Below are 16840 nucleotides of genomic sequence, written 5' to 3' on the forward strand. Positions count from 1 at the left end.
AGTAACATCGTGTTGATTACCTTGATAGTAACATCGTGTTGATTACATTGATTGTAATATGGTGGTGATTACTATGTTGATTTTCCAAACAGTAACGTCGTGTTGGTTAGCTAGTTGTGTGGTGTTTAACGTCCCTCTCGAGAATTTTTCACTCCTATAGAGACTTCACCATTACAGGTGAAGGGCTGCAAAATTTAGACCTTTGCTCGGCACTTACAGCCATTGAGAAGGGAGGGATCTTTATCGTGCCATACCTGAACCTCGGTTTTTGCGGTCTCATCCGAAGTACCATCGTGTTAAATATCTTGGCTTGAGCACAACTCGTAAGCACGATTGTACTGACAACAATGATGTCAGTAATTAGAGATCGAATGTAGACTCACGCATGATTATCCTGTTGATTTACATTGTCTACTAGTATATACATTGACCTTTGAACCTAAATTCAATTGTATGATTTATGCATTAAACAATTGTTGATTTGAATATATTGATCGAGGTACTTATACATACGTATCCTATGTCCACTTAACTCTTACAGGCAATTATGGATTATTGCAGCATTCCTGAAATTTTTGGCGTCGTAATTAAAAGCTATCTTCTCTTTGAATATCGATAAAAGAGATTCGGGGGCAAGAATTTATCATTCAGTTTCCACGTTACTGATTTGTGTTAGCGGTAAGTCTAACATTTAATGAAAAATCGCATGAAGCAAAAACTTATTTGGTTTGTTAATAAAGACTATGTAGCTTTTAAAATCCTCTCAGAGATTTTAGATGCAAGAAATACACCCAGGAGAGATCGAAGAGTTCACAAAAATGCATTGGAATTATGAATATTTACGATTAGACATCAGCTCTCTGATCTTTTTGTTTATAATCCTTTATGAATTAATCATGACTTAAACAATACATTGCTTATGGGGCATGAACATCCTTTATTCTATTTTTAAACACTGAAAATTTTAAATAATTTATGAAGCACTACCAAAAGTATCATTGTTTTCACTTAGTACTACGTGCACATTAAATCAATTAGAAAAGTACATTATTAACTCGATATATTTGCTTTCCCAGCATGCATTGTGAGTTTTATTACCTCATAAGAATATGTTCTGTTTTTCATTCATTAACTGGGAGTCGAGAAATTATGTTAGGTGTCACCTAAAAAACGGATATACCAATATCCGGTAGTTCATTATGATAATTATAGGCTAATATTAACAACATAATTGGGACAAATAATTAGCTTCTGGTAGACACTGGAACGAATCATGGCGCTACTCCGACACGAAAGGAAATTGACATTGTCAGGAGTACATTAGATGTTACTAGGTGGCGACCTGATTTATTTCAGTCCCTAAACGAACTAGTATGATGCTTCGGTAGTATTACTAAAAATCATACTAAACAGAAATTTCTTCACAAAGTATACAAAAGTCACATTTGTGCATGTAAATACTTGTACTGTTTAAAGGGATTGATTCACGATTTTCAAATTTTGTTCTTTACTTTAAATACATCAAAATCTACAGTCTAATATGTTTTATAGAAGGTTTCACTAAAAAAATTGAGGTTATTCATCATGACAGAAGCTCATTATAGATAGTGTATTATTTGTTTTGAATACAAAATTGAGGTGTGTTATTGTTTACGGGGTTTTCAAATTAAATGGATATTCATCCAAGTTTATCATATATCACATCTCAAGTATTCGTTAGGTAAAATGTGTCATTTAAAAGTTAAAATTTGTGATTGTACAATATGAAGATGCTTTAAATTACAAAATTAACGTTTCACTGGTTTGTTTGTTTACATAAAAAGACTCGAGTCTTTGTTTACATAACACAGAATCAAAGCCAAGATACTGCTCTTATCCTTGCACTCAGACCGTCCAAATTTTGGTTGTCAACATTAAATGAGCTATATTGTAATACGAATACCATTTTATCCTTGAATGTAAGTTTTTTTTAATGTTATAGAAAAAAGTATCTGTATAGAAAATATTGTCACAAACCTAACTTTTTCAAATTTTCAGAGTTAATGTCAACTTCAGACCCTAATGTACTTATCAAATTGTGTAGTTTTATATCTAAAATATATGACCAATTCTATCCTCCTTAACTCATTTTATGTATATACAACAACTCCCTGCTTTTTTCAAGTGTACCTTGCATATAATATATTCTATTTGTAAATATTGTATATATTGTACCTCATGTACCATAATATGGTGTGAGTGAATAAAGGAAACTGTCTCCTGTTCCCAAACTGTCTCCTGTAATTTTTTAACATAAAAAATGAAAAACATTTCTTTCGAAAAACGTGAACCAGTCCCTTTAATAATCATGTATGTCATATGATGAAAAGGGCCCTGATCACACACACACACACACACACACACACACACACACATGCACACATTTCCTGATGCAAATAATTAATATTCACCCCGACATAGATGATACCTTGGGCTGTTGAAAGTGTTTATAACCATTCTTTGAGGTATCAACAACTACACGTTCAAAAGTTTTAATCATATCATTATGATAATTTCAAAATATTTACATAAACAAGTATATAATAGGTTTTTATGTTCGAGAAAACCTATTAACGGTCAATTTCTATGGAGCGACAAATTAACGTATAATTGCAACAGAATTATTGTTCGCTATTATGGCGTGTAAAACGTTGCACTATTATACTAATCTTGTTATTCATATTTGAAAACTTGTAATTTATATTCTAAAACATATCATTCATATTCGAAAAGTTGTTATTCATATTCGATAATTTTATCATTCATATTCAAAAACATGTCATTCTTATTCAATAAATTGTTATTCATATTCTAAACTTTTCATTCATATTCAAAAACATGTGATTCATATTCGATAATCTTATCATTCATATTCAAAAACATGTGATTCATATTCGATAATCTTATCATTCATATTCAAAAACATGTGATTCATATTCGATAATCTTATCATTCATATTCAAAGACATGTGATTCATATTCGATAATCATGTCATTTATATTCGATAATTATGTTATTTATATTCGACAATCATGTAGACATTAATGGTAAACTAACAACTCAACTACTTTATGACAAACGGGATGATTTCAGCTTCTCTCTCGTCAAGTTCCCATATTTATGTAGCAATATTTTATTATCATCTGCATATGGTGTGTATAAATCTCAACTGATTCGATACGCAAGAGCTTGTTCTGTGTATGATCAGTTTTTAAATCGAAGCAGGCTACTGTCAAACAAATTGATGATGCAGGGGGTTTTAACAGTTTCGTTTAAAATCAGAATTTCGCAAATTCTATGGTCGTTATAACGATCTAGTTTGCCAATACAATATAAAATTGGGTCAAATGATGTCTGACGTGTTTCATATCTATTGGTAGTCCGTTCTTGGCACACTGATTTTGACTAAGGATAACTCCGTTTACCTGATCAAGATATAGGGCTCACGGCGGGTGTGATCGGTCGATAGGGGATGTTTACTCCACTTAGGAACCTGATCCCACCTCTGGTATATCCAGGGGTCCATGTTTGTCCAACTCTCTATTGTGTATTGTTTATATAGGAGTTATGAGACTGATCACTGTTCGTTATCATCACCTTTCATATAGAATTATCTTTGCTAGCCAAGGGTTCTCAAGAGAAGCGGAGCGAGTCATAAATCCTTGGCTAGCGAAGATGATAAAGAATGTACCTTCAGATAATTAGTTATGTCTGCAATTATCTAAGCATATACAGTGTTTGGTATCATATACTCCTATCAATGAATCGAATTATTGCTATCAGTCATCCGCGTACATATACAAAATGTACACATGAAATATGTAGGCTAGTCGGGCAAGTATTTCTGTCGCTTCCAAGTATCGCAGGCGCTATATATCTTAAATCACAATAAACTCAAAATCGTTGAACACAAAAACTATGACCGATGGGGGATTCAGTGGAATACTATTAAATTTAAACAGTATTTTACTATGAATTCCTAATAAGGATTAGGTAGCAGGCAACGCCTATATAAGCCTTCTCCTTTAAGGTACAAGGTAAAGTCCACATAATTATACACACAAGAAATTACAATATAGATATGAAGTAATTTAAGGATAATAAGTCATTCCCAATATAATGGTTATATAAGGAGTGTGATTTCTTGATATGAATAATAGTCTTACAAAATAGAAATGTGGGGTGGTTAATGGGAACTAAACGGGATTCAGTGGAATATCAGTTAAATTATCATGTGATTTTTCAATGGAAATAGGCCTCCGGTAATGGAGATAAAATATCTCATCTTTCCGGGAAAGTTTCCATTCCGGTTTTAACTTTGTATGAAACATTAAATTTCCTGTTTGAAATTGAACTCCAAAGATACATTCCTACAGATTTTATATCTAAAAATTATACACATCATGGATGACGAAAGAAAAAAAATGAAGCAGTTAATGAAAGAGAAAATGTAAGATTACTTTTTAAAAAATGTTTTGTACCTAGATCTACACGAAACATTACTAGTTACTTCGACTTGATTCATTCAAACCAAATCGCTAATAATTTTTTTCCAGTAATGATGTGCGTTATTCATACGACCGATCGTTAAAACATGAAGGTCTTTGACCAGTTGGTACCAAACTTTTCAAGTTCCGTAGGTATGGTTTACTTTTTCATTATTTTCCTTTTAAACATGTAAATACGTGTTACCTATAGGGAGAGCTCCGCTCTCACGGCCCTTCGGGCCGTGAGAGGGCTTCGCCCTCTATTATCTGCTGATTCATCATTCAAACTGGATGAATTTGATAGAGGGCGAAGCTCTCCCTATAGGTAACACATATATACATGTTTAAAAGGAAAATATAGAAAACTAATGAAAAATTAAACCATACATATGGAACTTGAAAATACTGGTCCCAATGTCATCGATTCGAATACTAGCGTGTGGACATGTATTTCTTCATTTTGAATCTCGTCTTCCCTAGTTCACATCGTTCTGAGATGTTACATAACATCCGTAAAAGCATGTAAATTTATTTTCTTAATCATGTATAATCAATCCTCGATTAACGCGATTTGTGCCACAGTCTGCGAAATTAGCGGTAGTCTGAATGCCCGCGGCCAGTGATTTTCCCGTCGGACTTGTAAAATCCGCTTGGCAACAAGTCCGACTGGCTTGTAAAACAAAATTACCCGTTGGAGTTTTAATTTGACAATCAGAAGTAAATAAACATTACGCGCATGCTCAAGTTATAGAATAACTCGCCCCAAACTAAGGGCGAATTTGTTGCACTTAAACTAGTTTTAGTTTCGTATCAGTTTAGTAAACTATTCATTTGTTTTTCGAACTGGTTTTGAACTAGTTTAAAACCAGAACTGGTTTTTTATTTGTTTTTACCAAAACTTAAACCAGTTTGTTAAACCAACTAAACCGCCTCTGGGGGCAGTTTATTCGGTTTACGAGAGAGGTGGGAAATCAATCCAGCATGGCGATGTTGAAAACTTTTTCACCAACTGGCCATTTTATGTATTGCTTTAGAAATTCTCAACAAACAATATTAGCAAGACGTTTCACGATACCAAATACTGTACATTCACACACTCCAAATTGGTCAGCAATGCATGGCTTGTATTGTCATTTGAGTTGTTAGGTAGCGTATGAAAATGAATAATTCTTTTTCCATTGATCTTATTGTTTTGTCTATAAATTCTTCAAACATTGACAATTGAGGGATGCAAAAGTGTCTTGACTCATTCAAAATCTTTGTCTGAAATGATGCTCGGTATACTGGGGAATTACCTCCTCAACATAAAAAGGAAATCTAGGGACTAGGGCTGTGCGGTGCACCGAAAATTTCGGTGCACCACGATTCATACCATTCGATTCGATGCATCGATTACAAATTCCGGATTTCGGTTCGGTTTAGATTTTACATACACCAAAACAACAAATATGGCGTCCAAGTGATTGATGTGCAGAACATGTGGTTTTTTATGCAACAGAGATTTAAATCATTACTGTGTTGAAAGTTAGCATTTTCACCACTCAGATACCAACAGAATATGGTCTGTAAGATCATTGCAGTTTATCTTTACATGTCATTTAGCATTTCTGTCAGTGGTGGAGTGAAATCAACACCGTACGTAATGACAAAGATTGGACAGTTGAAGAGAGAAGTAAATCAATAAAGGAAAGATTTTAAAAGACTCTCAATTGATAGAATTGTTGAATTTTTACATATCAATGAAAACAATATCATATACATTTTAGATTCACTATAGATTTGTTTAATAATCCAAAACTTATGCAGCACATTAATGTAACAAATTTGAATAAACTTTCAATGTTTTCTTTTTTCTATCAAAGTTATAAAATGTCATTATAAATAGATATGATGTTTACAAATGACAACATAAAGTTATATAACTTGAATAAAATAAAATCAAATATGCTACTCATTAAAATTGTCAATTTTTGTGCTGTCAGTCATCTTCACAGGTTAAGGGTTATTGATTCATTACTTCTCACTAACCCTTGACATCAGTGACTATCAAAAAGTTGGGCTCGTTCTGATTCTTTCCACAAAAGAGTGGGAACCAAAGAGGATGCGGTTCTATTTATAACAGCGCGAAGTGAGAGATTCAAATAAAAACACGTGTATTAATACCTACAGTTATGGTTATTTCAATCGTATAAGCAATATTGTCTTAAGCAAAAAGGTTTCCAAACTTGATCTACTATCAATAAACGTAATTAGTGATGTAAATATTACAATTGTGCATGTTTATCAGTACAGCAGTATGAGATCGCGTCATTTGTATCCATATACACCATAACAAGATCTTTGATTTCATTGGATGTTTTATTTATAGTGGATTGTGTAATGGTCTAATGAGCCCAACTTTTATATAGCGACTGATGTCAAGGGTTAATGCGAGTTAACGAATCAATAACCCTTGACTTGTGAAGATGGCTGTCAGTAGATAAATTGGACCTAACATGAACCAAATCAAAAATAACCGAACCGTGCTGTTCTGAATTGAAACCGAATCGAGCTAACCCTGAATTGCCCCAGCCCTACTAGGGACTGATCCGATGTTGGGGGGACCAGGCTCATCAGAGCAAAGCACATTGATGTTTGGATTTGAGATAGCCCAACTTCAGGATCTTCCGTATCATTGCTTTCTAATAATGTATTATGAAGGATTAAAGATGCACATGCTAGTTTGTGTCTTCTAGACGCCATATTTGTGATTTAAACTGTTCATTTGTTTCTTCGCTGTAAACCAAATTGAAACCAAAACTGGTTTGAAAACTAGTTTCAAACTCATAAACCAAAACCTTAACCAGTTTATGAGCAACAAATTCGCCCAAAGTCATTCGTCCCATTAATTACACATCTTCACTCGGTCTGTTCCGGATTGGTCTTGAAAATTATTCAGATTTCGCAAGCGTATAATTACATTTTTTTTCCCCGGCAAGTGAAATTGGGTTCGGGCATGTGGATTTCCTGAAAATGGTTGCCCGAATGGCTTGTGGTTTGCAAATCTTAATATCATTGACTGGTGTCATGTCTCCTATGTTTGTGTATTTGCTAAACACTGATGCTAAAAATGACGTCACAATACACTGCTTACATCAATCACGCCGTAAGACATTTTATTTTTTATTTTAAAAAATGTGTGGACATTACCAGAAATTGAAGCTTTATTAGCGATTATCCCATTTTATAGTTACAATATAGAAAGATACATATGCTATAATTAGTTAAAACATTTCAAACACAAGACAAATTCTATCATTGAACCAGGTTCATAGGGCATTGGCTAACATTTGAAAGAACATTCTATCTAATCTGAAAAACTAGAAATTTGTTATTTTAACAGATCTGTATTTTACAAAGTATGTGAGAGAGAAGATCCAAATTGCTTTTTGCATACAACAAACTGTTCTACTGTTAAAATTCACAGCTAATTTTTAAATAATGAGAGCTTTTAAGATTGATTTGTGTTTGAAATTTAAAAACTCAAGCTCAATATTACCTGGATTACATGTAAAAACATTGCATTTCTATGGCATATCTATTTTAAAATTCTGACAATACAACATAAATGACATGACACAACATGTTTAATAAAATATCACATATTGATAAAGTGACACTTATAAAGTACTGGTATCACATAGCACCTTGTAGCACAGCATAAAATACTAGCATTTATTCTTAATTCTAAACAATAGCGCTACATAAAAAGTTCTAAACTTTTAAATTTGGTGCCAGAACATCTTACATGTCTATTTTTTGCGGCAACACTTTTTGCAGGAAAAGTAAAAATAACATTTTTCAAAATTTGCGGGAAAAGTAATATGAACTGAACATGTTAATTATATCAAATTAGTATCTCTTATGTAATCTTTCTTTTGAAATCTGTTTGCTTCAGTTTTCATTTAAATTTTCAAAAATCAAATTTTGTGTTGATTAACTTACATTATAAATGTCAGCCACATGTCACTGGACCAGTGATAAGACCCATTCTTTATCATTATAATATGTGCATTTCAAACACTGTAATTGTGACCTGACTGTGTTTGAGTTTGTGTGCATCTATCTTTATTTATGTAACATGCACAACCCATTCCCCAATCTTACATTTTGATGAAGTGTGACCATGCACTGTTTGTTTAGTATATAATTTACATGAAGCTTGGGACTGTATTGACAGATGTGTCCCAAGTTCTGGTGTAAGGGGAGTAACTGCAGAGATGTAGGTCTAAGATGAGGAAGGAGTGGCACAAAAGGATTGGGCGAACTCTCCGAGAAAATTTCACTGATTTTATTTTTAAATGTTTAAAATGTATATTTTCATTTAAATTTGATTACATTGACTTTGACCAGAAGAGTTTTGTATTTGAAGAGAAGGAAAAGATGGAGCAATGGACTGGATGTACAAACAAAGCAAGCCAGAGAGTGATGACTATCTCCTGGGGAAACGAGTGGACAAGCACATTGAGGAAGCTGTTGAAACTGTTAAAGATGGTAATCAATGGACTGCTCTATTGTTACTCGTTCATTATGTTTGTGAATGAACATAAATTGTCACTTTGAAAATGAATTCATCTGGCATGCATATACAATATACATATAAATAACAAACCCTGCATATAACAAGATTCAAAAAATCATAATTCTAAATTTTTTTTAATAGTATACATGTAACTGGAGATTGATGTTTTATGAAGTGTGGTTTTCTTCTAGATGACATTGCTCTGTTCAATGAGAGAATCAAAGCCAACATCGAACTTGATATGCAAAACAAAGCACGAGAGGATCCATTGTTTGCCATAAGGTAAAATTGATTTTTACTTGGTATGTTTAACAATTATATCTATAAGATTATGAAAAGCATCAGTGTAGCCATCAATCAATGATAAAAAAAAATTGATTGAAGATGAAATACCTGTATCATTTATATGTATGTTCAATCATAATATCTGTTTAGTGTTGTTATAAAAAGACCAGCAGTGACAACCACAATTTGGGTTGGATTTATTTCAAAATCACACGGCGGGTTTGTAACAAGTTAATATTCTCACAATTATCTAGAAAGAGGGAGGAAGATGTCCGAAAGAAACTGCTTGAAAATCCCGTGAGAATGAAGCAGTTACAAAAGAATGTAAGAAGCTTATTATGATATTGATTGATATCCACAATTCACATATTTCACTTAGATAATTCACCACTGATCTTTTAACCTTGCTGAAACATAGATTTTTTTCCTATTCCAGTTGGAGAAACAAAAAAAGAAAGCTAAAAAGAAGCATAAAAAACATGGCAACTCTGATGATTCTGATGATGATCTGATGAAAAAATATCTAAACATTTTGAATAAAAAACAAGGAAAGACAGAAAATGAAGGTAGAGAATCGGGGAGAAGAAAACGTGAGAGAGACCATGACCAAGAGAAGTCTTCAAAGCATCACAGAGAATCAAAATACAGAGAGGACTCGCATCACCACAACACGTCCAAATCCAGGGCCCGGAAAAGGGATCCAGATAGACGAAGTGAAGACTCTGATGAACAATACAGGGAGAATTCAAACGACCATCATTCTAGAAACATATCTGATCACTCACAAGCTAGTAAGTATAGGGACTCATCTGATCGCTATAGAAATGATAGGAGAAATTCCTCACATGGATCTCGGCATAACTCCGAGAAATATGAAAGGGAGCGAAGTCGTGACAGAAGGCAGAATGTCAACAAAAGCAGGAACTCTGATCAGAGGCAAACAGCAACGTATAGAGGAGTCCAAAGAGAAAGGCGTCATTCATCTGATAGTGAGTCAAAGGAAGTCAGAAGCAGACACAAAAGAGATTCAAACAGGACTATTGCTTCAAACAGACATGATTCATCTGATAGTGAATCAGATTCTGAAGAGGAAAGAAGAGAGAGGAGTAATAGAAAACCTTTGCACAGGCAAAGCCGGCGCAGTTCATCAGACAGCAGGGAGACATCACGTACAGAGAGGAACACACAGCACACTGGTAATGATGTGTCAGAGACGTCAAGTAGTACAGATTCAGACAGCAGCAGTCAGTCAGACAGGAAGCCTGTCAAGCAGTACGGCCTCATCGTAAGTTCATCTTGTGCGTTTTTCTAATAGAAATTAAGGACATTACTTATACATGTAAGTAAAGGTAGAGTTTTCCTTCCAAATATCTTTTACGTTATATTTTATTTCATGAGTTTGTTCTCGGCTTACTAATAAATGCGTAATATGCTAATACAGTAGAGAAATTAAATTAATTGCTGATTTTCTCTCTATATACAGAAATTGAAAAACTCTGAGCCCTCTCAAATGAAAGCAGCTTCCACATCTCCCAAGCATGCAGGGAGGCACAGGGAAAAATCAAGGTCACCAGATCAAAGAAGAGATGACAAATATTCAAAATCAAACAGAAGGTCAAGGTCTCCAAGGAGATCTAGATCTCCAAGACAAAGGTCAGGAGTCAGACCACAGCGAGACAAGAGTAGATCTCCAGTGAGAAGGTAGCATCTTTTGTTATTTACTCTCCTTTGGGGGGGGGGGGGGGGGGGGGGGGGGGGGTATGAATTTAGTATATGCACATGTTATAAAAAATGTTAATGAAATGAACATTCTTTCACAGAAAACTGTTAAGACTGTAAAACTATGTGTTACAGAAATAGATTTAAGTATTTCGAGTTAAAAAAAGATATACATCAAGTACTATACATGTACAATGTATGTATACTATGCAAACTTATATTTTAAGTTTGTTAGGGGTGATCAAAATGTCTCAGACTAATGCCATAATGTGAAATATGAATACATGTACATGAATATAAAATTTTATACATACAATGTATATGAATATTTACATTTTCTCAATGTACAGAAAAACTACATCTATGATATTTCAGTGTCCCCGCCTTGAAATGGCTGGGGCATATACTACAGTGTTACCCTTCTCTATTTTTCAGTCCTTTCTCCTTCTGTCATGATTCAGTTTTCTCTGTATTATCTCTGCTACATATGCATATATTTAACTAACTTTTGGGATAAAGATACATCATGAGAATTTCTTGGTCAAGCTTTCCTTTGGTTCTGGATGAATAATTTTTGGCAGAGTTGTGCCCCTTGGACTTCAAAAATTTCAAACAATTCATAGTTACCACTCATCATCTCAGTCATACAATTGACATTTTAAATTGAAATTCAGGAAATAGATACATCACGAGAATATGCAGGTCAAGTGTGTATATGGGTCAGGTCGAGTGTGTATATGGGTCAGGTCGAGTGTGTATATGGGTCAGGTCGAGAAAGTTTTGGCAGAGTTTGAACAACTCACAGTTTCTGTTCATTATCTGAATCATAAATGGACATTTTGAATTTAAATTTGAGATATTATGTCAAGATTGTATTTGGTACAAGTCAAATAATTTTTTGAACAGTTGAACCAAATAGACTGCATTTGAATTTTTTTTTTTTTGGACAATTCAATTTCCACTCATGTCAGTCGTACATGGAGATTCTGAAATTAGGAATATAGACATATGTACATCATAGGAATATGTAGGTCAAGTGCGTATATGGGACTTTATGAGTCCAGTTGGATAACTTTTGGCAGAGTCATGGCCCATGGGCAGGGGCATTCATGTTGCTCTCATACATCTAATTAGAATAGAAAATAGTATTGGTCAGTATGATGTATAGTTCCTGATGAGCCAAATTTGGAAATATTTATCTCCATTCCTGTTATGTCAGCTTTTGTCAATGTTTGTTTTTAATTACATCTATTGAGTTTTTTATTCTCAATTACTTTTTCTAACAGGAAACTTACAGAAGAGGAAAAGAAAAAGAGATTGGAAGAAATGATGCATAATGCACAGTGGCGGGAGGAACAGAGGAAATCCAATGTTAAACGCTACATCGAGGAGGACAAAAAGGAAGAGGAAGCTCTGAGGAGCAAGGAGAATCCGGAATTCCTCAAGTACGTTATAACTCTACTACACAAAATAAATACATACATGTTATAACTCTACTACACAAAATAAATACATACATGTTATAACTGTACTACACAAAATAAATACATACATGTTATAACTTTACTACACAAAGTAAATACATACATGTTATAACTGTACTACACAAAATAAATACATATATGTTATAACTGGATTACACAAAGTAAATACATACATGTTATAACTCTACTACACAAAGTAAATACATATATGTTATAACTCTACTACACAAAGTAAATACATACATGTTATAACTGTACTACACAAAATAAATACATATATGTTATAACTGGATTACACAAAGTAAATACATACATGTTATAACTCTACTACACAAAGTAAATACATATATGTTATAACTCTACTACACAAAGTAAATACATACATGTTATAACTGTACTACACAAAATAAATACATATATGTTATAACTGGATTACACAAAGTAAATACATACATGTTATAACTCTACTACACAAAGTAAATACATATATGTTATAACTCTACTACACAAAGTAAATACATACATGTTATAACTGTACTACACAAAATAAATACATATATGTTATAACTGGATTACACAAAGTAAATACATACATGTTATAACTCTACTACACAAAGTAAATACATATATGTTATAACTCTACTACACAAAGTAAATACATATATGTTATAACTCTACTACACAAAGTAAATACATACATGTTATAACTCTACTACACAAAGTAAATACATATATGTTATAACTCTACTACACAAAGTAAATACATACATGTTATAACTCTACTACACAAAATAAATACATACATGTTATAACTCTACTACACAAAGTAAATACATATATGTTATAACTCTACTACACAAAGTAAATATATACATGTTATAACTGTACTACACAAAATAAATACATACATGTTATAACTCTACTACACAAAATAAATATATACATGTTATAACTGTACTACACAAAGTAAATACATACATGTTATAACTCTACTACACAAAATAAATACATATATGTTATAACTGTACTACACAAAGTAAATGCATACATGTTATAACTGGACTACACAAGGTAAATATATACATTTCATGTTATAACATAAAGAGATTTGAACAAATTTACGAGAACCCATATAGGGACATGGACACAATTTTAGATGAAAATTTTCAAATTTTATTTTTCCATCTTTAATGTGTAGATTGCTTCAAAAAGGTATTTCTAATGGCCGCAAAAATTTGAATGTGAGTTGACAAAGTACCTGGCAGAAACTGAGCTCACAATTCTTTGTTATTTAAATAAGGCTTATGCCATAGATTAAATATACTAGTAAAAGTTTCGCTTAAAGTAGATTCTTCATACCACAAGTTAATTCTGAACACAATTAATTAGTTTCTAGTGTTGGACAAATCTCATTTTGTTTTAAACATGCTATTTTCTATTAAGCAATCTGTATGTAAACAAAAACATGGCACGAGCCTCGTTTACATAACAAGGAGTTTTGAGTGCTGTATCTCACTTGCAACTCAACAACTGCTATTCAAATTTTGGTTTATAATTAGAAATGCTTCAGCATTGTACAGTAAAACTTGAAAAAGAAAATTCGAAAATATTCTGCTTAAATTGTGTTCATGTCCCTTTAAGTTCAGTTTGGACAGAAAACATTGCATCTATTTGGAGAAGGGGGTCCTTTACAGCCGACTCTCAATAGAAATAAATAGGCAAAGACATGTATTTCTGATTCCTCTAAAGTTTCTGATATTGCAATAAAATTGTATCAAAGTTACATGTACATGTATTTAATCGTGCATTAGATTTAGAGTTACCAATGGGAAAATTTTAAAATTGCTTTGAATGATTCCTGCAGATAGTATCTAAATATCAAACTTTTATTTCATTCAGTCCTTTGATGTCGAGTCATGCAGACCAGAGCTCTGTTGCAGACAGACTGAAGAGGAACAAATATAATCTACAGAGAGGGTCTGGGTTAATGGACAAGGGCTTTTTGAAAAAGTGACATGTAATACATGTGTGACAAACTAATTCTTTGTCTTCATTTTCGAAGATTTTCCTATCCAGGAATTTAATTCAGTGACTTCGTTTCATTCAATGTTGAAGATTTTCCTATCCAGGAATTTAATTCAGTGACTTCGTTTCATTCAATGTTGAAGATTTTCCTATCCAGGAATTTAATTCAGTGACTTCGTTTCATTCAATGTTGAAGATTTTCCTATCCAGGAATTTAATTCAGTGACTTCGTTTCATTCAATGTTGAAGATTTTCCTATCCAGGAATTTAATTCAGTGACTTCGTTTCATTCAATACAGAAAAGAAAATTTGCCTATGCCTAGTATGGATTTATACTCATTTATAATAAAACACCGAAATATTTGACTTGTTGATTTTATAAAATTTTGATTCTCTACTTTGTTGAGTTACAGATGAATAGTAAAAGTCCTGTTCATCATCAGGTACTGGACAAGACTATTTGACAATTAATCTTTGATATTCACAATGGTATGCATGTCACATGGTGTGCTTTTGTTACAAAATTTGTCTATTCATTCACAGGTACTTGTTTCTGTAAGGGCTGTTCCAGTAAAATATACATTGGACGAGGGAAGGCACTTGAAAATTAGGATGACCACCCATAGAAGTGATTTTGGTACACTCCTATAGAGGCAAATAATGAAGCTTTATAGGCACCTATAGAAGCATATTGATTTATTCGAAAAGTAGAATTTAAGATATTCCCAAATCAGAATTTTTTCCCCTTATCATACAACACAAAATACATTTTCATCTTGATTTCAACTTTATTTCAGTATTCAATACATGCAACTCCCTTTCAAGCATAATTTACAGAATGCCAAGATTGCCTCTGTCAATCATGTGTTCTTTGATCTGATTATTTTCTCACAGATTACCCTGGTACATGTACATGGTTTGTTAAAATAACTACCCATAAATTAAATCTTTATGCAAAAGCCACCGAACATAGAATCAATATCCCACCAGTGTAAACCACCCACATATTTTTAAACACTGCCTTCCCCTGGTACATGTACCCTATGTTATGATGGAACAGCCTAAATAAAGTAACAAGAGTACCGCAAACGGTACATAATACGTCCGTGAAATGCTTACATAGGGTGTTTTTCTTGTGCTATAATTTGTATAACTTTGCTTCAGGTAGTATCAGCCATCATGAGGCTGTGATAAACTTTCATATGAACAAAGGGTCTTAGCTTAAAAATCGAGATTTCCTCAAAATGGACCAAGTTCAACAACCTGTAATTTTTTTCAAAAAGAAGAAAATCAAAATCCTTCCCCAGATGCACAACTTCAATACCCATACAAACACTCCACAAAATAAGATGGTCCTCACTTGAAAACTGTGGGAGGAGTTGAGCGGACAAATTATGTACCCTCCATAGAATATTAATTTCCAAATAGACTAAGTTCAACAACCTGTAATTTTCTCAAAAATTGTAGAAAATCACAATCCATCCCACGTATACATCTTCAGTACCTATACAAACACTCCACACAATAAGAAGGCTCTCATTTGAAAACTGGGGGAGGAGTAGGGCGGACAAATTATGTACCCTCCATATAATAATTATTTCCAAGGGGCAAAACTCCTGGAAAAATGGTCGAAATAGATCAAAATTGCAGTATGATCTAGAGTGACCCACAAAGAAGCTACACAGCAAGTTTCAGCATGATGTGTGAAAGGGAAATGAAATTATAAAGAGAAAACCCCGAACGGATGGACGTACAGACATCGCTGTACAATAATACGTCCCGTCTAAAGACGGGCGTATAAAAAGGTTTGTACATGTACACCAATTCTTAGTGCAACTTCATAACTTTATTTACAGAGACAAGTGCTCACCATGCGGCATTAAAAACTAGAAAAAATGTATTTCGTGAAAGATCAGCGACAACATGCAACACAAACAAGACATTTTGTACATGTAAAATACTGTGGATCAGACAGTAGTGCAATAAATCTTACCTTCAACACTGAAGATCAGAGGCGGACTTGTACAAATATAACATCTGTATCAAAGTATAGCTATTAAGGATGAGATCAAAAGTTCAAAAAAAATAAATTCACATAATTTTCATGTGGCACTTGAAAATTAGGATGACCACCCATAGAAGTGATTTTGGTACACTTATATCCACCCATAGAGGCAAATAATGAAGCTTTATAGGCACCTATAGAAGCAAATTGATTTATTCGAAAAGTAGAATTCAA

At 33.2% G+C, this 16840-nt stretch overlaps 1 protein-coding gene across 2 annotated transcripts; it reads left to right on the forward strand.

Annotated features, from left to right (window-relative positions):
* The first annotated feature begins 4364 nt into the window (after positions 1 to 4364).
* LOC125681491 (pre-mRNA-splicing factor CWC25 homolog) lies at positions 4365 to 14965 on the forward strand. Of its 2 annotated transcripts, XR_008799875.1 has the most exons (9): positions 4365 to 4490; positions 8939 to 9060; positions 9280 to 9370; positions 9628 to 9697; positions 9810 to 10658; positions 10857 to 11074; positions 12379 to 12537; positions 14476 to 14689; positions 14897 to 14965. XR_008799875.1 is itself a non-coding variant. In XM_048921624.2 (8 exons), the coding sequence occupies exons 1-8, from the start codon at positions 4444 to 4446 to the stop codon at positions 14588 to 14590; spliced, it is 1671 nt and encodes a 556-aa protein (XP_048777581.2). In that variant the 5' UTR covers positions 4365 to 4443; the 3' UTR covers positions 14591 to 14965. The 2 variants fall into 2 exon arrangements, 1 of the variants encoding a protein (XP_048777581.2); XM_048921624.2 differs by having other exon boundaries at positions 14476 to 14965.
* The last annotated feature ends 1875 nt before the right edge of the window (positions 14966 to 16840 follow it).

The sequence above is a fragment of the Ostrea edulis genome, chromosome 2, assembly GCF_947568905.1.
Source record: "Ostrea edulis chromosome 2, xbOstEdul1.1, whole genome shotgun sequence".
Lineage (NCBI taxonomy): Eukaryota > Metazoa > Mollusca > Bivalvia > Ostreida > Ostreidae > Ostrea > Ostrea edulis.